Here is a 23,758-nt window from a genome sequence, read left to right as displayed (position 1 = left end):
ACTTTCATACAGATACACAAGCACATACTTTCTTGGCTACTCAACGCTGGTTTCAAGGTGAAACGTTGTTTGAATAACAGCAGATTTGCAGTATTTGCATTGTGTTCAGTGGACACTCAGTCAGAACGAGCAAACAACAGGTGGGTTTCCAGCAGAGAGCAGCTTCCTCTCTTTGTGGAGAGCAGTGAATTCAGATCCTCTGAATATCTGAGGGATTGTGTAATGGCAGCTGGAGTGACACAGCATGAAGAACTGCAGCCTGACGACAAAACCAAAGACTCTCTACAACTACTTCAGCCATGTTAGTGAACTCTAAGTTACAATAATGTTTTCTTACTTGAACTAAACTTTCTTACATTTTATTACACATGATGAGCTTTTTTTCTGGTTGACATATGATGTAATACTGCACATAGAGCTGGGCTGACTTTTTTTTAAGCCATGTGGCAGAAAAACTTTGACAGTTTTACTCCACTAAAGAATCCCTTCCATCAGACTCATAAGACGACCACCAGCAGCAGAACATCTACAGTGATTCAATAAACTCTCTGTACATAGGAAGTTAGCTACTTCAAAAACAAAGAAACACATCAGATGTGAAAGTGAAAATGTATGGTATTTAAGAGCAGAGAGCTGCTTATATTTGCCAGCAGGACACTAAATTTAGTTAAAGTTTATTGGCACTATGTACAAGTGGGTCCCAATTTTGTTTATTTGAATGCACAAGCATGGGTTTGCATACGCATGTGCTCATTCCTACCAATAGTTTTACATTACAGGTGGCAGTAACACGCCATGAAACACAACAATGCACCAACAAAGGCAGAGAAGAACTGAACTGAATCGTAGTAAACATTGATGTAAACTATTTTGGATTTAAAAAGCTTAATGGAGGAAAGATGTTTAATGGAAGAAGGGAATGCATTCAATGTGTTTGTTAAAGCTCATTACACACAATGTGTTTCGATGAGCGACACTGAATGTAAGCATTACTTTTATATACAACTATTATACACATAGTGTTTTCATACAATTTGACATAGTAAGTACCAGCAGAGTGTTTCAATCTGCGTGCTATAGTTTCCACAGAATGTAAACACAGCCACAGAGTAGATGCACTACCATCGCTAGGAGAATAAGTTTATCATGCAATACACAACCTGGAAATACTGAATGTTTAATAAATGAATGGCATTCACAATCTCGACCACTGCAGCGGCTCGTCAGACCAGCCAGGAACCAGAACCAGCTCAAGGCTGGTCTCCTACACCCATCCCAACACAACATGAGTCACTGAGTGGTCATGATGAGATGAGCAATGGTTTTAAGGGAAACAGTTCAAACTGTTGAGTAACGCAGAACCTCCTCAGAGCAGATGAAAGATGTTGCGCCCCTGTTGAGCTCCTCTGTTTTTTCCTCTTTGGTGAAATATGTGGGGGATAAACATGCGTCACCGCTCTGCCAGATGTTTAGGATGCTGGTAAGCGTCATCATTGTGCATAACATCTGTACCAGTGGTTTGGTATATTTCTCTGCTGAGGATCCGTATGTTTGTGGTCCAACAGTGTTGAACTTCGTCTCGCATACTCTGTTGCTGCTGAGAGATTTAAGTATGGAAAATATCCATGAATCCATGAAGCACAGACACATGTTGGAGCAATTAGTGAAATATGGCCTCCACAACCTCATTATCATGTATTTAAAGTGGGAGTTGCAGATTTGATTTCAAGCACAAGTCTTTCACAATTGCAAGGCCTCTTTCTCTCCTCATATCTTTATATCCAGTCAGGACTGCAAGTCTATGTTTGCCAAATACATTGTTTAGGCCATCGGGTATTGTATAGAAGATGGAGGAATACCTTCAGAGAGTAGAGTCAGAAATCAGAGAATAGTTCCATGTTACAACATCACACAGCCCAAACTCAAAGAGGACAAATGTTGGGAGTATTCGGCCCCATGAATGACATGTAGCCTGCCCAGCAAAACCAGACATACAACCCAACCCAGTACACTGCCACCAAATATTCAACACAAATTATTCCGTACACACCCACCCCACCCTCCACACACACACACACACACACACACACACACACACACACACACACACACACACACACACACACACACACACACACACACACACACACACACACACACACACACGCACACACATCTCACTGCTGCAGACTGAGAGAGAGGATTGTTTTTCGCCATGAGAAATGGATGCACGGTGTCACCGCTCTGAGTTCGCCCTCCACTAAACCGCCCAGCCAGGAAAAACTGACGAGGTAACCATGAGAACACATGGCTCGTCCCGGAGCGCAAGCAGACTGGGCTGCGTCTACACAGAAGACTATCTGGGCTGCAGGAGACAAACAGCACCCGAAGGACCCCATTAAACAAGAGTCTGAGAGCTGGCTTCCTCCAACCTTGACCACATACATACACGAGAGACCCAGCAGGCAGAGAAAGGGATCTTAACAGTGACAACGAAATATACAAAACACAACCTCCGTGTTTTTCTGTTCTCGGCACTGTGGCACAGGATCAATATTTTTACTTTTCCATCCCCTGTTTCAACATACTCTGTAACCATGGCAACAGCAGAGGCAACCGGTGTCAATATCAACAACAGACACGGAGGCGTTTATTACAGACGATTATTTTTGTTTTCTGAGTACAATAATATCTAAAAAGAGTGACCAGATTATTCCCCATTTTACAATCATTGTTGCCATTTAAGTCTTTGTTCTCTTTTGTTTATGCTTCAGCCTTTTTCCTCAGCTTTCCCTGACTTTTCACCTTTATTTTGTTCGTTTACAACCACCCGGTTTCACTGAGCGTTGACCCTGCCTGTTGTTCATGTGACCCAAGAAGCCAAAATGGCCTCGATGCCTGCACACCGAGTTTCCAGACTTGTGAATGAAGCGCTGGAACTCTCTGATCACAGTCAGCGTTGCAAACAAAGACGCTGACACAAGTCCAGCTGTTTGATATCTAACCATAGACTTCAACTGGATGTAGAATGCTGGGTAAAACATGACCCGTCTGACCTGCAGTTGTGATTTTTTCCTCTCATAACTCCACCTGACTGTGCCTCATGATTCCCTCCACAAAATGAACGTACATTCTGGTCATTGTCGCCTGCTGAGCTGGACCAGAGAAATCCTGATGCATCTCAACACAAACACTCGATCCACACCTCAATGTGTTATGAGCGTCTTGAAACAACGCCCTTGCACATGAGCTGGAGAAGCAGGTTCTAGTCCTCCTGAGGGCACAGTATGCGCCAGAGCACATCCAACACTCAGCCACACAGATGATCCACTTTACCGAGCCCCAGGGGGGAAATTTATCTCCGCAGCGAGTGGATCATCCATCCCTACAGAACACAGGTGCATCCATACCAGAGCTGCAACAACTCAACGATTCATAAAACATTCATTGGCAACTGTTTGGATAATCGATGATGTCATTCCTCAAGCATAACTGTCAAACATTTGGCTGCTCAGCTGTGAAGATTTATTTTTACTTCTCTTACATTCGAGTAAATCTAACATTTTCTGGACAAAACAAGACATGTTTAGACATTGCCGTAGCTCAAGAAAATTTGGATGGGTTTTACCCTTTCCTCATGTTATATAGACTAACCAATTAATTCAGAAAATGAGATTTAAATTGATGAGAATAATCATCAGTTACAGCCCTGATCTATATTCACCCCTGTAAAAACATACAAGTACATAAATGTCTCCATTCAGCTGTTCTCTGCTGGACAGCTGGGGACATGCTGGCTGTCCTATCCTCTCTCTGTTATGCCAACATGTTCAGTTGACACTGACACAGCACCAGAACCTGCACACAACATTGAGCTGCATCAACAACTCTGCAGATGTCTTTTGTAACTGAGAGAGGATTGACATTTGAAGATGTTTTCAATTATTCCTCAGTTACAGCCCTAATCAGTTATATTAAAAAAACCCAATAATATTGTTCTTGTTTGGAGCAAAATCAATAAGGCAACTGTATTTTTTCATTTGTTAAAGTAGGAAAGATCTTCAGCTAAACCTCCTCCTGATTCATCTTATGTAAGCATATTTAAACACTGGCGTCACCAATAAATCAGCAGCATTAAAATATCATCATCATCGTCATTAAAAAGCATATTTGGTCTCTTGATGTTGGCACATGCAGCATCCCTTCATGAACACCTGTTAGCATCCATGCCTCTTTATCGTACGCTGTTTGTCATTCACAAACAATGACAACAACAGAGGCACCTTTTGTTCACCTCCACATATCCACCCAGGGACACACCCAGCAGCAGAGGACACAGAAGACAAAAGGGGGAAAAAGGGCTTGGCACTCTGTACCATCTCACTTTTCTTTTCTGCCTGCAGGACTGGAAATGCAGGACTGACCTGATCAGCCCCTAAGATAACTGATCTGAAAACACTGACAGCAGCATTAACCCCCCCGAGTTTATCATCTGTCAGAGTCAGACAAGACTGAGTGCACGGAGGAGGGTTGGATTTAAGTCTAGGAGAAGATTTCTGTGGAAACATTCAAGAAAACCAGACAGACGGGTTCCAGCAGCCTGAATGACAGATTCATATATATGGAAATAAGTTCAAGGGAAATTAATCACCTGTTTGTTTCCACGGAAACTCTCTGCTGAGTAACACCTTAACACATTTGAATGAGACTCAGATTCCTGGAGAGAAGATGAAATACACAGATTTCCCCCGAAGCGCAAATGAAAATAATAAATAAAGCGCACTTGTTTGATTGATTTGCCTATTTCAACTATCCCTAACACTCAGACATTAAGCTCCACATGAACACAACGATAACAGAAGTGGAAGTTTCCCGTAGAAATCAACGGAGGCGACCCCGATGTGTGTTTAAAGGAAACTCGCTCCAAACCCTGAACGTCTGTGTTGTTATTTACTATGCTAATCAAATACATATATGTGTATTTACCTTTGATGTAGTTGGATTTGGTCTCATCCAGCAGACTGGATGTGGTGATCCCCATGGTGCTGCTGCTGGTAGAGGATCCACAGGTTAGGGTTCAGTCCTCAGGTAGCCTACAAGCACCGTCACATCGATCCGCAGCGGCAGTGAGGGAGTGAGGGAGGAGGAGGAGGAGGAGGAGGAGGAGGAGAAGTGGGAGGCGGGCGTGTTCCTCCTCCTAACACAGTGCCATTCAGTGACGCGCAGACAGAAAAGCCAGCTCACATTTTTCACCCCCTGATCGTCACCCATGATGCTCTTATGACGACGTGTGGATTTGACGCCATTCAATTTCATTCAAATAAAATATCATTAAGTGCTTGAGAACGATACATTCTGACATCAGGCCACTTTTAATGGCAAATATTCATAATTTTGCAGTGGTGGAAAGTAGCTAAGTGCATTTACTAAAGTACTGTACTTAACTTGTGTATTTCCATTTCATGTTACTTTATATTCTACTCCAGTTCATCTCAGAGGGAAATATTGTACTTTTAGGTTAGCTACTTTACTGACTCAGATTATTAATACAAATCATAAAGTAACTTATTAATTATGATGTTTAGTTCTAGGTTAGCCAGCAGTAATTAAAATGAGCTACAACATTACCAGGTGCAACTTTAAAGAGCCTCAAAGGTTATAATCCAATAATATAATTGATATTATACAGAATTGAGACAATCTCCATAATGAGTACTTTGGCTTTTAGTACTTAAAGTATATGTTGATGCTCTTGTGAGGTTGAGAACCAACTGACAAGTCCAGTATCACCCAGGGCAACAGGGCAAGAACCAATGAAAATCAATCCCCAGCACCAACAGAGACACATTCACACACAGCTAAACAAAAACACAGTTAAACTGAATGCCACTTCACAACAAGGACAAAGACTTTAATACAGCGGTTGTTTCCACAATACAGTCCTTGTCTTAATTCATTTTGCTCTCACATATTTTCTTATTTGTTAATTTGTTTATTTTCTACCTCTTAAGTGTCCTTTTGTCTGATCTGCTGCTCCATTATGAAACCGTCCAGACCTCTCAGGTTCAGGTCTCAGATGGTCTGGGTTCAGGTCTGCTTTCCGTCACTATTAAGTCCATGCTAAACACACGGAAGCAGCACTGCACTTTGTATGATGGCCTTATCTGAAACACACTCACAGACACTCTGTTCTTTGAAATAAGGGCCATTTGATGAAATTAAACTTGGGACTATTTGTTCATATCTTGCACAGCACTGTGACTTTATTCTGCCAGATCTGTCTTACTATAATGTCTTTCTGTATTATCTTGTGTTTCTTCTATCTTTTCTTAATGCCTTTTATATCTTGAATAACTTTCAATTGCCTTTTTGAAAGGTGCTATACAAATCATCTTGCTTTGCTTTATGATGTCTGTTTTGTAATTGATTTTATTTAATTGTGTCTTAGCCTGCTATTAAAACCGTATTTCTCATTGGGATTAATGAAGTACTCTCCTTAAAGTTCCAAGAAGACTTAGAAGTCTTAGAAATGCATCTGTGCGTGTTTTGTCTTTCTCAGACTCAATAAAGAAATGCAGGACATCACATAAATGAGAATTCAGCAAATTCAGGCTTGGGCAGATAAACTTTATTTTTTCTTTATAAGACAGGAGAAACAAAAAACAGATGCTAAAAACCATCTAGAAAAGAAGAAAAAAAATTATGTAACTTGTGAATTTTCAAGAGAAGTCTGAAATAAATAGAGAAACAGTAGATCAGTTGGGCTCATTTGTGCAGCAGGATAAGTTTGGTTTGCAGTTTTAATAAAGTTTTGGTTTGATTACATCAGATTACTACTTTGTTCTGGTATATGCACGTCGATATAGAGAGCAGTTGGTGGGTTTGTTTTAGATATCAGTGCAGTCAGAACTTTGTTTAGGTTGATAGAAACAGACCATGTGGAATAGAAACGAGACGAGCAGATCTATTCTGTTCATCAAAGCGTGGAAAGCTGCGTGTGAATCAACCTCATTCCTGCTCGTTTCTCTCACACAGTCTTCTCCGTGCTCACACAAGTCTGCGTGGAGGTGGCGTTGGTGTACGTGGGGACGCTGTACTTTGTGAGGACAGACTTAAACTGCTCCAGCGTGGCGTCGGTTCGAACCCCCGTCGGGTCGAAATGAGTCCGACTCACTCTGAAGCCAGCCTCCGTCAGGTACTGAAGGAACTTGTTCAGTCTGTGAAGAGAAATATACTTAATAATAACAATAAACATAAATAAAAGTTCCTGTCTGACTTCCTGTCTGTGGCTCTTAGCTCCAAGCCCATTGGTTCCTACTGAAAAAGTACGTCTCTGAAAACACCTCACAAATATATAGTTTAATAATTTTAGGCTTCATTTTCTGAAACAGCTGGACACTTTAATTTTTATCAAACAGGAAGAAAGAGTGCATTTGTTAGGGACTATTTTCAGTGGCGGATTAATCAACATTTGGCTCACTGATGTGTTTTTAATAGTTTCGGACAACAATGGAGCTCTATGGCACAGAGGAAGAAGATATATCCGGCATATATACAAACACAATACTTGTTAGCCAAAACATTCATTGTTGGTTTGAGTGTGGACATGATAAATGACACTATAAAACATCTGATATCACAGCTCCTTACTTGGGCATGTTCATGCCTCTGATGCTGTGGCGGTGGATGCTGTAGTAGAAGGGCGGGTGATCCAGAGACCCATCGGACTTCAACTTCTTCAATACATTCCCCGACTCTTCTCCCGTCTTCCTTTTACCTGCAGAAAGCAAAAAAGAAAATGGGATCTGAACTGAAAACTAAACTGAGAAAGATTAATGAGAGAATGTGCTAAACCCAGCAGTGACTCCGTCTTCACAAACTCATGTTGCTTGGCCAGACTTTGTCAAACCATCATAGCTTTATTCTATAATTGTAGTGGAGATCTCAAAGTTTCCAAAGATATCAAATCTGCCAGACTGAATTTGGGCAATGGTTTTACTTCATGCACTAGACATCTAGAATATTTCCATTTGTGGTGATGCTGCTGTGACAATAGAAACAATTTAAGCTTTACATTCTTTGTGGAAAAGAGCGCGTTAGCTGGTTTTCTGCTTTTTATACTTGATGTGGAAGCTGCAGCAGTCGAGGGATTCAACAAAATTAACCTTACCGTCTTGGATATTACATCACTGTAGAAGAGGGGTCAAGGTATTTGGCTCAATTGACGTTTTGCATATATCATGGCCATAGCCACTGAATATTCTGAATGAACTGTAAACACTTACCTGTACTTAGATATTGTACAAGCATAGCTATATGCCACTTCTGATTCATATGTATCATTCTTACTGTTTAAACCGTTTTTGTCCCAGGCATTGTTTACAGTTGGTTTGCTGCAAAACTATTTCCCTTGCGATAACTTAAGTTCTTTCTTATCTTGTCTTTCCACTCCAAAAGAGACACACACAAGCCAGTTTTGAGCAACAGCTAAAATCTGGTTTTGCACACGATATGTGATGTTGGGGGAAAAAATCCAAGAATCTATGTGATAATATTTACAACGGAAATAAATGATCTGATGCGGAGTCCAATGGGTAAAAACTTGCCTCACAGAGGTAAATAAACCTGTGCATGACTCACCAGACTGCTCAGCAGGACCCGACTCCTCTCCGCTCTGTAAGGTCTTGATGACGACTCCACACTCCACTGCAGAGAGGAGACACACAATGTTCTGTAAGCGAGGGGTTTCGTCATGCAAACATGAGACACGCGTAACAAATGAGAGGTGGGAATGCTTCACCCTGGTTGGCGAGAGCGGACGGCCCGTGGACTAAAGACTTGAGGGTGGTGCATTCGGACTCGCAGATGAGATTCTTGACGAGCGTCTGGATGTCGTCCATGCTGTGGTGCACCGCCGCTGACAGCATCCTCCTCAGGAAGCCCGTGTTAAACAGAGGACCAGACCTGGACGCACACAGACACACAGACACACAAACAAACACAACCATTGAAAACCTTGGAATAAATTCTTCTTCTTTCCTTCAATAATATGACAATATTTCAACAGAGATAAGAACAGCATAATTCAGACACCAAATGTTTTATCTAACCAAGCTGGACTTCCATTTTAGTTCAACTTGTTATAGGCTGCATTATTGTGCACATTACTTTTACCAGTATAACTGGTGATTCTTATTCAACTGTTGCTCAGAGGGATCTTTGTCTCTTTCTGCCCGTTCAATTGTCAGCCTGGTTGAACCATTGTACAGCGATTTGTTCTCTATGTACAAACACACCCTTCATAGAAAATAACATCTACTTGTAAAGAACTCTTTCTTCAGCTAAAAGCATGAAAGACCATTCAAACATATAAAGTAGTACTCTCACACATCAGACTGGACCTAATCATTTTTTTGTGGCCGGGGATTACATTTTTCAACGTGAGTGTATCTCAATATCTTAATTTTCGTTTGTTGTTCGCAACAGATGGTGCCAAAATGAGGATATCTGGAGAAGATGCAGTATCAAGTGACCTTTCATACAGCTCAGGGAGGTTTATGTGTCTGTCTGTGACTAATGCTGCTTTGTGCAGGGATGCTGAGGGAGGTTTACCATAACGGTCCCAGCTGCACTGCTGTCTTTCCCGGCAGACTTCCATGACAGTTACAGGGCAGCGTGTCTGGAGGAAATACAAAAAAGGAAATGATTTACTTTCTATATCTACTGCAGCTTCCTGTACTCATAACAACAGCAGGACAAAAAACATATTGAGCAGACAACAGCCAATAGATGCAATCCGATTTAGGCCAACAATGACCGACAGTTGCCTAAAGCCAGAGACAGCTGTCTTAATAGATGGTGAGGAAACCAGAAACATTGTCAATAAGTTAGAAGTTATAATTACAATCATGGCGACCGCGATACAAGAACTGACGATGCACCCTGATACTGACCTTTATAAGTGGTTTGGGTGTCGGCCGGACCCTTTAATGCATGAAGCTACTGCTGTTACTCTCTACTTCCTGCATGTCCTTCATAATATATGTATTTTAATGTGAAAGCAATTTTTAACACTATACTGTGAAACTAGAAGTGAACACACCATCCGTGGTAATTCGCTCAACACATAAAGTGACACGTCATCCTAAAGTTTATCATCACCACACCTGGAGATACATGGCTTTTACTGGACAGCAAGGTGATGAAAAAGTGTAATCTGAAAAGTAACTTAAGCCAAATGTAGTGCAGTAAAAAAATTCCATATTTCCCTCTGAGAGGTCATGGAGTAGTATGAAGTATTTAGTTGCATAACACAGAAATACTCAGCATTCTATAAACAGGCAGCTCTGTTCTTGAACTCACCGTCCACCATGTTTCCCTGTTTGAGGAAGACTCTCTCCTCACACCACTGACAGTGGACCAGTTTCCGCAACTTTTTCGTCGACTCGTCAGCTTGCGTGGGACCTCTGAGGACTCTCACCACCACTAGGACGAAGTGCTCCAACGCCACCGCCAGCAGGACCTCGATGCCTTTGTTACAGCGGGCCGCCGCTCTACAAAAGAAAAGTGAGGATTACGTTTTTTTCTTCAGCCCAAGTTTGACATCAGGGACAGACAAACACACTACGAGTCAAAGTCCTACCTGGCCATAGTGGCCACCACCATGCGTGCGGCCAGCTCTTTGTAGTACTCGGTGCGTACGATGTGACAGCCGTAGTGACGCAGGGTGACGTTGGGGGACATGGAGTACAGGGAGCCCGTGTCTGTGGACGTCACAGAGATGATGCCAAGGTTTCGGACGTTTCTGAAGGCGGCGTCCAGGTAGTTCACTGCTGTCCCGAACGGATCCAAGTGACTGAAACATTCAAGGCATACAGTGACTGAGTCTTTATATTTAGGAAGCATTACTTTCTTTAACTCTGCAGTTTTTAGAAATACAACTTTCATGCATCCAGGCTCATCCCCTTTTATAGACAAGAAAATGTGTCAAAACACTTTAAGTAATTTCAACTTCAAAATGAAAGAGTTGATGGGTCTGGTCTACAAAAAAGGATCTGAACATTAGATCCACATCGGCAGCCTCAGCAGGTGATTTGGTTTTCTTGAATAAAAATAAATAAAAAACACTGAAATGGATGTTATCAATTAATTAATTCAATTTCAGATACAGTTAATCAGATTCAAGCTGCTATTATTGCAGTATTTTCAGGTTTTTATCTTATATTTGTCTTATTGTAAAACACACCAACGTGTTCGTCCACCTCTCAGTACTGACTGACTTCCTGTCTGTGCCTTCTAGCTCCAAGCCCATTGGTTCATACTGGAGACGTACATCTTTAAAAAAACCTCACAAATATAACGCTGCATTAAAAAAAAGGTTCAGTAATTTCCTTGGACAGCTGGTCAATGTACTTTTTATCAAAAAAACTGTAGGAAATAGTGCATTTATTGGGTAATAAGGGAACATGTTACAAGTTCTTGCAGACTAAAGGCTAATTAACTGTCTTCACTGTTTTCCACCCAAACTATTTTCTGAAAGTATTAATACATGACTGCATATAATAATCTGACCAATAAGCTAAATCAATCACCAACTTGATCAAACCCTTCCTACTCACATGTAGTCAAAAGGCCACAGGTGCATAGTGACGTTGGCGTCCATCTTGACGACCTCCACCGTAGCGATGGGCGCTCCTCGACTTCGCTGCTGGCCCCGTCGGGCCCCGGGGGCCTCGTGAGCCTCTGGGGCTGCCATCGACCCGGATGTGGTTTAGCTCGCAGTTCTCCTTGATCATTTTGATGCACGTGTCGCTGATATCGGTTATGGTGACTTTGACGGCGTTTCGGAGGTGCTTCGCCCACTGGAGGCCCATAATCCCTGAGAGAGAGCAAACATACAGAGGTTTAATGTTAAAGCGACGGACTGGGAACAATTTATCGACAAATACTTCCATGGCATCATGTAAATTAGGATAATCTGCTTCTTGCACATCGATTTTAATTTTAAGACAGTTATATTTGACATAATTCTAATTGTTTCTATTTCATATATAAGATTCTTGACTTGCAGTGCTTGTTCCTTTGTCATTTCTCTTATAATGTTTATGGTGAACATTATTCACCGTAACATCCTTTCATATTGAAAACCTATTCTGTAATTAACCACATGCTGATTCTGATGTGTTTAAACTTGATAATCAATCCTGATCAGTCTCAGATTCATGTTTTAAACTAAGGCTGCGACAAAAGTATTTTCACTTTTCTCAATAATCAGTTACTCTTTTGCTCCTTAAATTTCAGAAATGAATAGGAAAAAAATGTCAAAGTCAATTTCCAAAATATAATATATTGTACTATACATATACAGATTACTTGCCTGGTCCGAACTACAGTCTAAAAAGCAAAGACAAATAGTTTACTTTCAAGGACGACTAAAAAAAGCAGGAAATATTCTCATGTGAGAAAATTAAACTGGTGATTATTTCTGTTTAAAAAATGTTGATTGACTGATTGACTAATCCCTTTGTTTCAGCTCCAAACTCAGCCAATAGCTTAAAATAATTCGTCTTATTAACAGATTTTTGAAACAGTATATCACTCCACTATAATTAAATTTGTGGTGGAAATGGATGAAATGATCTCTTAACAGCTTAAGTCTTTTTCATTTTATGAAACAGGTTTAATTACTGCAAAACCCAGCTGTCATTTGTGTCACAGTAGGTTTGAGTACAGCCCTAACTGTGACACGGGAGATGCGAAAAAGTGGAGGAACATCAGACAACCTGCACAAACTTAAGCATGAGATTTTACATATAAAAAGCAGCCCCCATTTTGCTAAAACTATTTTTTCCAAAACGCACTTCAAAATAAGATTTAAAAAAAGAGATGTTTTGTGGTATTACCTTTTGGATTTAACGCTGTTCCCACCGTGCAAATTTAAATATATAAATATATCTGTGCAATCCATTGTGCAATACTAACAATCATTCTGTCTGTTTATATAATATTTTAGTTATTGTTGATTTTAATGTTTTTTTACTTATTTATTATTCTCTACTGTGTAATTTCTTATTTCTTATATTTGTTTTGATCTTGTTTTTTTACTTCTGTCTCTTTTTGCACTATCCTCTCTGCTGCTGTAATCCTGTAAATGTCCCCGCTATGGGACTAATAAAGGATTATCTTATTTTATCTTTTCTTCACAGTCTCACCTGTGGCCCCAAAAGCATCCAGACACTCGAGAGGGTTTCTCTCCTCCGCCAGAACCGCAAGGGAACAAAACACCAGCTGCCTGAAACACACAAACAAGCTCTGCTTTAATGGATGATCATAATCAGAGTTTTCACAACGCTGTAAAGCAAAAAAGCTGCATGTGTATTTTTGTAAGGCATCATGTCTCATGCGCGTGCCGACCTGTTGGTCTTCATCTTGCGGTTGAAGTAGGTGTCGCTCTTCTGAGGGGTGGTGTGGTTTGGGAGGAGCTGGACGTTGGTTCCAAGTTCTTTCATGATTTCATATGCCTGACCAGACGGAGCTGCCGGACACATTTAACACATTAAGTTCAGGCAGAAAGAGTTTTGTTTCATACAGTAAGGATAACGTAATCGCTTGGGAATAAAAACTCAAACTGGGACCGGGAACAAGAGGACCACTGAGGCAGGACCTGGAATAAGAGATCTAAAGCATGTGATTATAATATGAGCTTTTTATCAAAGGGCAAGAAGGAGACAGTGGCAGTGTAGATGTTGAAACACCTGCACAAATCTAATGGCTGTCTCTTATAGGATGGAATGTTCTGGTTTATGCCACAGCACATATGTGAAGTAAACATTTTTGTTTTCATTTATTTTTAAACATTGTTTCCTTGCAAGTTTGGTGATTTCTATGATATATATATATATCATGAAGCAACATGGCATTGGCTGGAGATATGCAAGGAGTTTGAATGATCTGGGCGTTAAAGCCAGCAAGGGAAGGTCCAACAAAGACACAATAAAGAGCTGCATTATGGGAAGTGTAGGATCCAGTATTTTTGGAGCTTTACCCAAAAAGGGGGACTAAATGTGTGCTTCAAATAATTTTTAATCTGTCTCTTGCGAGTCCCAACGTCGCCCCAAGTCCACCCAATGGAGCACGTCGTGCCGAGATGGTATCAGTGCTTATTACCCGGCTCCTCAAACGGGACGTCTGAGCTCCCGGAGTAGCTGGCTTCCGTCTCTCCTTTGTTGACGTGTCGCTTCAGGTGGCTGATCATGTCCGTCTTGCGGGCGATGGTCACAGAACACACCACACAGTGGTAGTGAGCCACGTGTCTGCCCGATGCCTGGACACAAAGTGTCGGTCAAAGGATTTTAAATTTAGAGGTGAAAGAAGAAAATAACTGCTGATACTTAATTGTATTGCCAAGTGGCAGGAGGAATAAGGGAAGTGGCCATCAATTGATTAATTACTGATTCAAAATTTGCACCCAATTACCTCTGAAACTCTTAAGTAACTAGGTAACTAAAGGTGCACTCAGTAGAGTGCAGATCTCCGCCAGGGGCAACAACCACTGCAGTATTGTGTGAGTGAATGAATAAAACCAACAACTGGCTAACCCCTCTTCAGACACCAATGGGCTGCTAGGCGTTCAAACTCAAAAACAAGCAGCGATGTATGCAGGCAATTTACTGCGAGTAATGGCGCAAGACATTTCATACAATTTTGCCAAAAACAAAACCGAGCTCACAAAGGTGTCTGCTCGGTCTGCTCATTTACATAAAAAAAAAAACGGAAATTACAGAACTCTTAACATAAAGAGCCACTATGAGTTAGGTGAGAAGTATAAAGTGATGGACATGAATGAGTCGATCTGTGGTGTTGCAGTTTCAAGCCACCGTGTTTCTATTGTTCCAAACTGAAGGGAACTTGAGCCGCAGACAGTTCGTGTGTCTTAGTTCTCACCTGATCTCCGCTGAGGCTGGGCTTCAGGTTTCTGCAGGGCAGGTGGCAGATGCACATTCTCTGGCCTGTTAAAGGTCAAAGGGTCAAATGTCAACTACAAGGAATTACGACTTGATGATTTCCTGAGACCAAGATATCAGATGTCACTTTCGCACAAATGTTATGTATGTTTCTGGAAATCATTAAAGTTTCTTTGCTTTGTTTACTTTTTCAGATATTCCAGACCTGGGCAAACACTTAACAATATATGGTGATGTTTTTCGTGAGCTGTTATCTGTTCTAAAATCTATGGAAATAAAAAATGAAAAACTGCCAATGGAATTACATTCAGAACAATGTGAAACAATTAAAAGCACAAAATACAATAAATATATTTTTACTCGATATTTCAACACTAACTGCCACTGACAGAATTTGTTGGATACAGGTGTTGTTAATTGTCGTTCTCTTTTTTTTTTTAAAACAGAAAATGTACAAAACCTTTGGACAACAGTGTTCTTGCAACTTTGTGTCAAAAATGTTTGTGTTTGTCTCTTTCCTATTTCCACATGACAATGTCCTCATACAAATAGCCAGCTCCATGTAGAAGAACTGGACTGGCCTGTAGAGAGCAATGACTCCAACCCCATCCAACATCTCTGGGATGCCGACTGTGAGCCAGACCTGATTACATTCCTACCTTCAAACTCCACATAGACTTTCCAGTGGAGGTTCTGCAGATGTCGGCGGAGCTTGTGGCTGTAGCAGGCTTTAAACTTCTCCTCAGGACACAGAGGACACGATTTACGTCCCGCTGAGGAGCGAAAACACAAAATCAATAAGCAGGGCTGCTTGATTTTTTGCTCTATGAATGTCAAATAACTGTATCCAATTCTTCTTTATGTTACCTGATTTCTTTTATAAAAATAAGATAAACAGGGGAAAAGAGAGGGATGATGCAGATTATTGGAGAACTGAACTTACCACCATTGAGGTCAACCAGCACCTCTAGTCCCTCCAATTTAGTTTGGATGGAGATGTGTCTCTCTGTTTGTAGAAAAGGACAATATTTGAGGTTTTGAGTCAGAAAACCTCCATAATGTTTTAGTTCATGACAATAAAGTTTCATCCTTAATGTCAGTGAATATAGATGCTATGAAGCCATCACTGAAGTCAACCAATCAAATCACAAGAAGAGCTTTTATTAATTCACCAGGTGTTGTGGTTGAGGGTTTGGCATCGTTGTCTTCAGCAGATTCAGTCTTCACTGCCTGTTCTGCAGGTTGGTCACCAACTGACGGTGCATCTCCACAATCTCCACCTTCACAGACAGACGGAAAGGGAAAGAAAATGTTTCTTTTAGCTATTTCAATTATTTCTTTGAGTGCACCAGCTGGAATTGGGAGGTACACTGTTCATAAAAAAAAAAACAGACATACTAATTAATGCGAATGCAACAGCGACACCACGACAGGCTCCAGATATGGGAGAGAATAACAGAAAAGGAAAACAGCTCTATAGTCGTTGGAAGCGTTAAAGATGTTCAAAAACTATTTAAGAATATGTTAACGAAACAAGTATCCAAAATGTTTTATGTAAACCGGCTAAAACAGTATACTCTAAAAAATTGTTACAAGTAAAGGTCATGGATAAACGTTTTAAATAGTTACCGAAAAGTAATGTAAAAACAGTTGAAATAGTAAGCAAAAACCGTAATGTTTGCTTAAAGTTAGCTACAAGTAATGGATAAACAGTTGAAATAGTTATCCAGCTCACTTAACTGACCTTTTAACAGATCGTTGCCATAGTAACAGAGTTATCCCTTCAGGTTTAGCCAGGGGGGAGAGGGGGTAACCATTAGTTACATGGATAACATTCCTCCCCCAAACTATTATTAATGCAACAGACCATCTAAGACCAGTCTAAGGCCAAGACTATAGTCTTAAACTATGTATGCATGTCAACTTCTGAGTCTCATTTGTCTCATGCCCTCAGTATTTCTAATATACTTATGATATATAACGCTAGGCCTATATTATATGTCTTATATAGTTGCTACAGATATGACCCCACTCTTTGTTGACACAACATAAATTGTAACCAAACAGCACATTCTCGTAATCTCTATATCGTGCCATCCTCTTAAATGTATCTAACGCTAATTGAGTGGAGTTGTTTTCTCTGTTCTGGAACCAGAACCAACGTCTTGGGCCACAACGGCTCGCTGGACATCCACCCGTCAATAAGAGGATAACAACCGGACAGCTGATGTCCAAACTGAGCGGTCCTGGAGTGCAGCTCCATGATGAGACCGTGTCATCGTAAACTGTAGTACAACCCCAAACCCACACTCTAACGAGGCCTCTGCGAAGAGACACACTATTGGAAGTTATTGTTAACGACAACAGGTTAGCTCATGTTAGCTCCAGCGCCTTTGACGCTGTTATTGTTGACTGTTTAGGTCCTATGGCGGAGCTCCGTGGTGAGGCCCTCGTTTAGTTAAGCAGTTACAAACTCAAATTCTCTGTGAATTCACTGCACAGCACTGATGATGACTGTGCTTTAGTTTATTCTCCACTTTACGGTCCAAAATTTGGCGTTCAAACAACAAACGGGCGCAGCTTACTTACGTTTGATATCGACGTCCTCCTGGTGAAGCTGAGCAGCGTCTGCTTCTTTGAGCTCCGCCATTGCTAACTACAGCAACATACGCAGGATATGTTCTGTCGTACGTGGTTTACGTAAGATGCGCAGGTTGTCAACGTAGATTGCGGTTTGAGTTAACAAAATCGACTCATATACAAAGTTAAAAGGTTCATTTATTTGTCATTTTACAACATAGGTTTCGACAATGAAATATAAGTTGAAGCAAAAACTACACACACATGCATCATACAGTAGCCTTGATATACATGCTTAGATTAGAATAAAATAAATATCAAAATAAAACCGTTTATAGATAAAATAAACTTTCAAATTAATTGATTATACAAATACAACTGTACAACAATGTCGCCACGGTGATGGGTGAATGTGTGAAAATCTCATATGAGCTTTTAATTGGTGTTTTTCTGCTGGATGGTCCCCTAACAGTAACTAACTGGGTTACACCAAACGGTTCTGGGTTAAACCAGGAGGTGGCAGCAGAGCGTCGTAATGAAGGTGTTTCATGGTGGAGTTACCCTCCCCCTCAGAATCACTGCTCCTGAGCTGTGTCTAAAACACTTTAAGTAATTTCGATTTAAAAATGAAAGAGTTGATGGTTCCAGTCAACAAAGAAGGATCTTAACACTATTTTTAAAATTAGATCTGAAAATGAAATGGAAAAATAATGGAATGCTATCAATTCATTAATGCAATTTCAGATACAGTTAATCAGATTCAAGCTGCTATTACTGCAGTATTTTCAGATTGTTATCTTATATTTGTCTTGTGCTATCTTGGATGTGAATATTTCACTCAGTGGGGCCTCATGTTATGCGAGAAGAAGTATCGCACAACTCATAAGTTGAGTCACCACTGTTGATGAGTTATGCTTCAGTTTTATCAGATGTGGCTTTAGGTTTTCAATCGTGGGAAACGAAAGTGAAAGCTCAAAAAAGCTTTCTCAACGCGTCAATATTTCAGTCGGACGGGAAGGTGCAGCCATAATAATTTGCTATCTTGGATGTGAATATTTCACTCAGTGGGGCTTCATGTTATGCTAGAAGAAGAAAACAAAAACAGTTTCATACTCAACATCAATTTAAGAGAGAATAAAATCTGTTTTAGTTTTATCAGACCTGGCTGTAGGTTTCTATTTCCGGGAATCTGCTTCCACGTGATTGTGAACATTTAAAGCTGTGTGCTCAACAACGTCATATCATTTATATGCCAGCGAAGACAAAGCAGCAGCAAAAACCAACCCTAACTTAGAGAACTACAGAGTTGAGGAAACAGCTGGATGATGAGGTGAGTAGCTGTTTCTGCATTTCATATTTTTGTTGGAGTAAATAATTAGTATCATTATGATTTATTTAATAGATCATCACTGTGTCCTAGAGCCAAACATTATTAACAATATGGATCTTCAAGTCATTGATGATGTATTCAATCTCTGCTGTTCAGTCTGATTTTGGGTCCTTCCTTTTCCAGTCCCTCCTTTCTTTCTTCAGGCAATACTACTTTAATATCTCCTATTTCTTCCTTCTTCCCTTTCAGTCAGCGCCACCGGGTTAAAAATAATATTTCCTTATTATTATTCATTATTCTTAACAATTATTACTGTTATTAGAGCATATTATATTGACCTAGTGATGTGTTTTGATATATATTAATATATTCTATAATATTTTTACTCTCCATCAGTGCTGCTACGAGTCAAACAACACTGGTGTCAAAACTGGAAGCCCTGCAGTGCCACTTCACCTGGGGTCTTGACCCCAGCAAGACCAAACTCTTATGTCTCAGGGACAAGCTGGTGGACATCGGCACGGAGGAGGGTAACAGCTGGCTGGGTTCCATTTACAACCTGCGGGGCTTCATTCAGTACCAGCTCGGGGCCAATGAAGACGCCCAGAGTTTCTTCAACAAGGCTGCAGAGGTCTTCCGCCAGATGAGAAAAGCAGATGACGGTCCCTGGCTAGTGGTGAACTACGGGAACCTGGCTTGGCTGCACCACCACCTGGGAGACCAAGCAGAGAGCGAGGTTTACCTGTCAAAGGTCGACGCCCTGATGAAGAAATACCCGGCTCCATCTCAGGATGAGCTCCATGCAGAGATCTATGCTGAAAAAGCCTGGACCCTGATGAACTTCAGCACAGACAAAGAGCTGGTTGCAGATTACTTCCAGAAAGCCATCAGGATGCAGCCGGACATGGTGGAGTGGAACACCACTCACGTCATAGTGTTAGTGAGTACTTTTAAGCACAGCGACACAGGGCTGGAGGCCGACATCTTGGAGAAAGTGAGAGCTGCCAAGGAACAGGATCCTGAGAACTTGTACCTCGCTGCTTTCTACCTTGATCAACGTGCAAAGAAAGGAGAAGAAGTTAAGGATGAAGCACGTGAATTAGCCGGGAAGATTATGAGAAATCCCGTCAGCAGCTACAGTGGTATGAGAACAATACTAAGGGTTTACAGAAACTATGTTTCTATTGATGAGGCCATTGATTTGGCAGAGCAGGCTCTGAAAAAACATCCAGATGTGCGTTATCTGAAGAGATGTGTTGCAGTCTGTCTCAAATGGAAAATAATTATTTTCAGCGACAATCGCCCAAAGCAAAGCACTGTTGACAGAGCTATCAGTCTCCACAAGGAGGTGATTTCTCTTTACCCTCATTCTTCATTTGTAAAGAAAATAGACCTCGCAAATATGTACGCAAAGTCCAATCACAGCCAGGCTAAAGCTCAGCAGATGTACCAGGAACTGCTAAAAAGTGATCTGGAACCTATAGAGAAACAGCTGCTGTACAACAACTACGCAAGATATTCAAACTTTGATCTAAAGGATCGCAACAAGTCAGTACAATATCACATGAAGGCGGTAGCGATACCGCTAAAATCCTTCTGTCGTGGGAACAGCATCAAAGTTCTGGAGAAGATTAAAAGTAGAGGCAGGGACCGAATGTCTAGAGAAATAGAGGTGTTTCTGGAAAACCTTCAAGAGCCATAGTGGGTTTGGACTCCTACTTGTCCTAAATCTGGAGAAAAAACATAAAGGTATTGCATTACCCTAAGAAAACTGTAAGTACTTATTAATTGAGCTTTATCCTTTAAAAGGCAGTTGTCTGCCAGTTTTTACACTTAAGTAGTTAATGGAAGACAAAGGCTTTTAAAAACCTATATATTTGTCTGAATAAGTAAACTCAATGCAACTGCCATATTGAATGTTTGGTTTTCAGTTTGGTTTTCAGTATTATGCTTTTCCACTTTTTCCCTCTCCTTTAGTGTGTTTTATATATTATTTTTTTTACATGTGAAAGGTCCGTAGAGAGTAAAACCTGAAGTCCACGCCTAAAAGGAGTTTTTCTCTGTGATAATCTGTTCAGTCTGTTTTTGTTTGTATTCACTTCCTGTTTTATTTTGTTTTCACGGTTCTTGTGTAGGGGGTCTAGTTTCACTTCCTGTAGGTTTCCCCACACACCTGTACCTTGTTTGTAATTAAGCTTGCCCTATTTATACCCTGTGTTTGCACTTACCCTCTGCCAGATTGTTGTCGTCTCCTTAGTGTGCACATGCTTTCTTGTCTTAATTTCCTTGTGTTTGCTTGCCTGGTTTACGGATTTTGGATTTTGTGCCTTTTCCATGAATGGACTTTGTCGCTTTCTCTGACTGCCTTGTATGACATCTGGAGTTTAAGTAAAGTTTTATTTTGAACCTTATTTTGTCTCTGTTGCTTCCTTCTGCGTCTGAGTCCCAGTCTTGTACAGAAGCGTTGCTCCTGAGCTGCCTGAAACGGCTTCATTGAATTCTCTCCTTAACTTCTGTAACTTTATGAGGTCACAATGTAACAGAAGTGTCGTAAAACTCTCTGGCTAGTTTGGCCCGCCCTCAAACATAAAAGAAAAAGATAGAGCTAAATATCACATCTACCATGGTGTAGTGGTTAAGACAGCAGTCTCTCACCTGGGAGGCCTGAGTTGATATCCTGCTGTGAACTGTTGTTCATTTGTCATTCTGTGTAGGGAGAGTTTTTTTTTTTTTTTTAAATGTGAAACGTTAACCAATCACAACAGAGCGGGCTGGCTGACCAATCAGGGCTATGAAATCCCGTCAGCAGCTACAGTGGTATGAAAGCAATACTAAGGGTTTACAGAAACTACGTTTCTATTGATGTGGCCATTGATTTGGCAGAGCAGGCTCTGAAAAACCATCCAGATGAGCGTTATCTGAAGAGATGTGTTGCACTCTGTCTCAAATGGAAAATCTTTTTTTTCAGCGACAATCGCCCAAAGCAAAGCACTGTTGACAGAGCGATTGTTCACCACCAAGAGGTGATTTCTCTTTACCCGCATTCTTCATTTGTAAAGAAAATAGACCTCGCAAATATATACGCAAAGTCCAATCACAGCCAGGCTAAAGCTCAGCAGATGTACCAGGAACTGTTAAATAGTGATCTGGAACCTGCAGAGAAACAGCTGCTGTACAACAACTACGCAAAATATTTAAACTTTGATCTACATGATCGCATCAAGTCAGTACAATATCACATGAAGGCGGCAGAGATACCGCTAAAATCCTTATGTCGTGGGAACAGCATCAAAGTTCTGGAGAAGATTAAAAGTAGAAGCAGGAACCAAATGTGTAGAAAGATAGAGGTGTTTCTGGAAAACCTTCAAGAGCCATAGTGGGTTTGGACTCCTACTTATCCTTAATCTGGAAAAAAATAAAGGTATTGCATTACCTTAAGAAAATTGTAAATACTTATTAATTTAACTTTATCCTTTAAAGGGAGATTGTCTGCCAGTTTTTACACTTAAGTAGTTAATGGAAGATAAAGGCTTGTAAAAAAAATTATATCTAAAAACCTATATATTTGTCTGAATAAGTAAACTCAATTTGTATGACAGGCTGAGCCATTCAATAACGCTGGTCTTTTAAATAACATCCACTGTGGACATGTCTAAATGTCATTACCATAATTCAAAATCACTTGTTTATTACGTTAGATTTGTATTAGATGTTCTTTTTATTATATTCCTGTTGTGTGTTTCTCTCCTCTAAGCACATTATTTTTAAGTTTATGTAAGAACATAAGGCACTATATTAAATCGAGTAGTGTATGGAAATATAAAATTATGTAATGATGTTATAGTTAATTTGATGGAGCCTGTAACAGCCAGATGCAACTGATTGTATGTATCGAAAGTATTTCAAACTGTGTATCAGTAGTACTGAGTATTGCCTACTTATACTATTAAATATACCATGATTTTCAAGTTGTGTTTTTTTTTTGCTGGTTACTATACAAGAAATTCTTGTACTCTACAGAATCTTGCAGTACTCTACACAGGGCGCTGATGGATGTAAATCAAACTACAGCTCTTGAATGCTACTGCCATATTTAATGTTTGGTTTTCAGTTAAACCGAACCCTGTCAGTGTAAAAGTGGTCCTATTATGCTTTTCCACTTTTTCCCTCTCCTTTAGTGTGTTATTTTTTTACAAGTGAAAGGTCCGTAGAGAGTAAAACCTGAAGTCCTCGACTAAAAGGAGTTACCCTCCCCCTCAGAATCACTGCTCCTGAGCTGTGTCTAAACACTTTAAGTAATTTCAATTTAAAAATGAAAGAGTTGATGGTTCCGGTCAACAAAGAAGGATGTTAACACTATTTTTAACATTAGATCTGAAAATGAAATGTAAAAAAAATGGAATGCTATCAATTCATTAATGCAATTTCAGATACAGTTAATCAGATTCAAGCTGCTATTACTGCAGTATTTTCAGATTGTTATCTTATATTTGTCTTATATTCGTAAAAAAACAAATTCATGTTCAGCATCAAACCAACAACGTGTTCGTCCACCTCTCAGTACTGACTAACTTCCTGTCTGTGCCTTCTAGCTCCAAGCCCATTGGTTCATACTGGAGGCGTACATCTTTAAAAAAAACCTCAGAAATATAACGCTGCATTAAAAAAAAGTTTCAGTAATTTCCTTGGACAGCTGGTCAATGTACTTTTTTATCAAACCAACTGTAGGAAATAGTGCATTTATTGAGTAATAAGGGAACATGTTGCAAGTTTTTTGCAGACTAAAGGCTAATTAACTGTCTTCACTCTTTTCCACCCAAACTATTTTCTGAAAGTATTAATACATGACTGCATATAATAATCTGACCAATAAGCTAAATCAATC

General features: G+C 40.3%; 3 protein-coding genes across 3 annotated transcripts in view; 1 reads left to right on the top strand and 2 right to left on the bottom strand.

Moving 5' to 3' along the window:
* Positions 1 to 5,109, bottom strand: part of niban1a (niban apoptosis regulator 1a) — a 30,782-nt gene extending 25,673 nt beyond the window's left edge. The window contains exon 1 of the mRNA XM_054602615.1: positions 4,987 to 5,109. Within this exon, the coding sequence (XP_054458590.1) occupies positions 4,987 to 5,041 (55 nt within the window). The 5' untranslated portion in view covers positions 5,042 to 5,109. The remainder of the gene's footprint in view (positions 1 to 4,986) is intronic.
* Positions 5,110 to 6,616: 1,507 nt separating this feature from the next.
* Positions 6,617 to 17,658, bottom strand: trmt1l (tRNA methyltransferase 1-like). The gene is made up of 17 exons (XM_054603490.1): positions 17,553 to 17,658; positions 16,136 to 16,243; positions 15,907 to 15,969; positions 15,623 to 15,736; positions 14,944 to 15,008; positions 14,167 to 14,323; positions 13,414 to 13,534; positions 13,212 to 13,291; positions 11,723 to 11,878; positions 11,619 to 11,691; positions 10,643 to 10,855; positions 10,363 to 10,553; positions 9,613 to 9,679; positions 8,801 to 8,964; positions 8,641 to 8,706; positions 7,651 to 7,777; positions 6,617 to 7,217 (listed from the first exon to the last, which is right to left on the bottom strand). Exons 1-17 carry the CDS (start codon positions 17,611 to 17,613, stop codon positions 7,028 to 7,030), a joined length of 2,016 nt encoding a protein of 671 aa, XP_054459465.1. The 5' UTR covers positions 17,614 to 17,658; the 3' UTR covers positions 6,617 to 7,027.
* Positions 17,659 to 17,756: 98 nt separating this feature from the next.
* Positions 17,757 to 21,284, top strand: LOC129095110 (interferon-induced protein with tetratricopeptide repeats 1-like). Its single transcript, XM_054603487.1, has 2 exons — positions 17,757 to 18,873; positions 19,270 to 21,284. Exons 1-2 carry the CDS (start codon positions 18,866 to 18,868, stop codon positions 20,573 to 20,575), a joined length of 1,314 nt encoding a protein of 437 aa, XP_054459462.1. The 5' UTR covers positions 17,757 to 18,865; the 3' UTR covers positions 20,576 to 21,284.
* The last annotated feature ends 2,474 nt before the right edge of the window (positions 21,285 to 23,758 follow it).

Source organism: Anoplopoma fimbria, chromosome 8, assembly GCF_027596085.1.
Source record: "Anoplopoma fimbria isolate UVic2021 breed Golden Eagle Sablefish chromosome 8, Afim_UVic_2022, whole genome shotgun sequence".
Lineage (NCBI taxonomy): Eukaryota > Metazoa > Chordata > Actinopteri > Perciformes > Anoplopomatidae > Anoplopoma > Anoplopoma fimbria.
This window is presented reverse-complemented; position numbering and strand designations above follow the sequence as displayed.

Excerpts from the sequence above, each read along its gene's own strand:
- trmt1l (XM_054603490.1), bottom strand. The coding sequence starts at position 17,613 with ATGGCGGAGCTCAAAGAAGCAGACGCTGCTCAGCTTCACCAGGAGGAC. Across the intron at positions 15,970-16,135 it reads ACCCTCAACCACAACACCTG|AGAGACACATCTCCATCCAA; the intron begins GTGAATTAATAA and ends TTCTACAAACAG. Across the intron at positions 13,535-14,166 it reads CGTCCCGTTTGAGGAGCCGG|CTCCGTCTGGTCAGGCATAT; the intron begins GTAATAAGCACT and ends TGTGTCCGGCAG.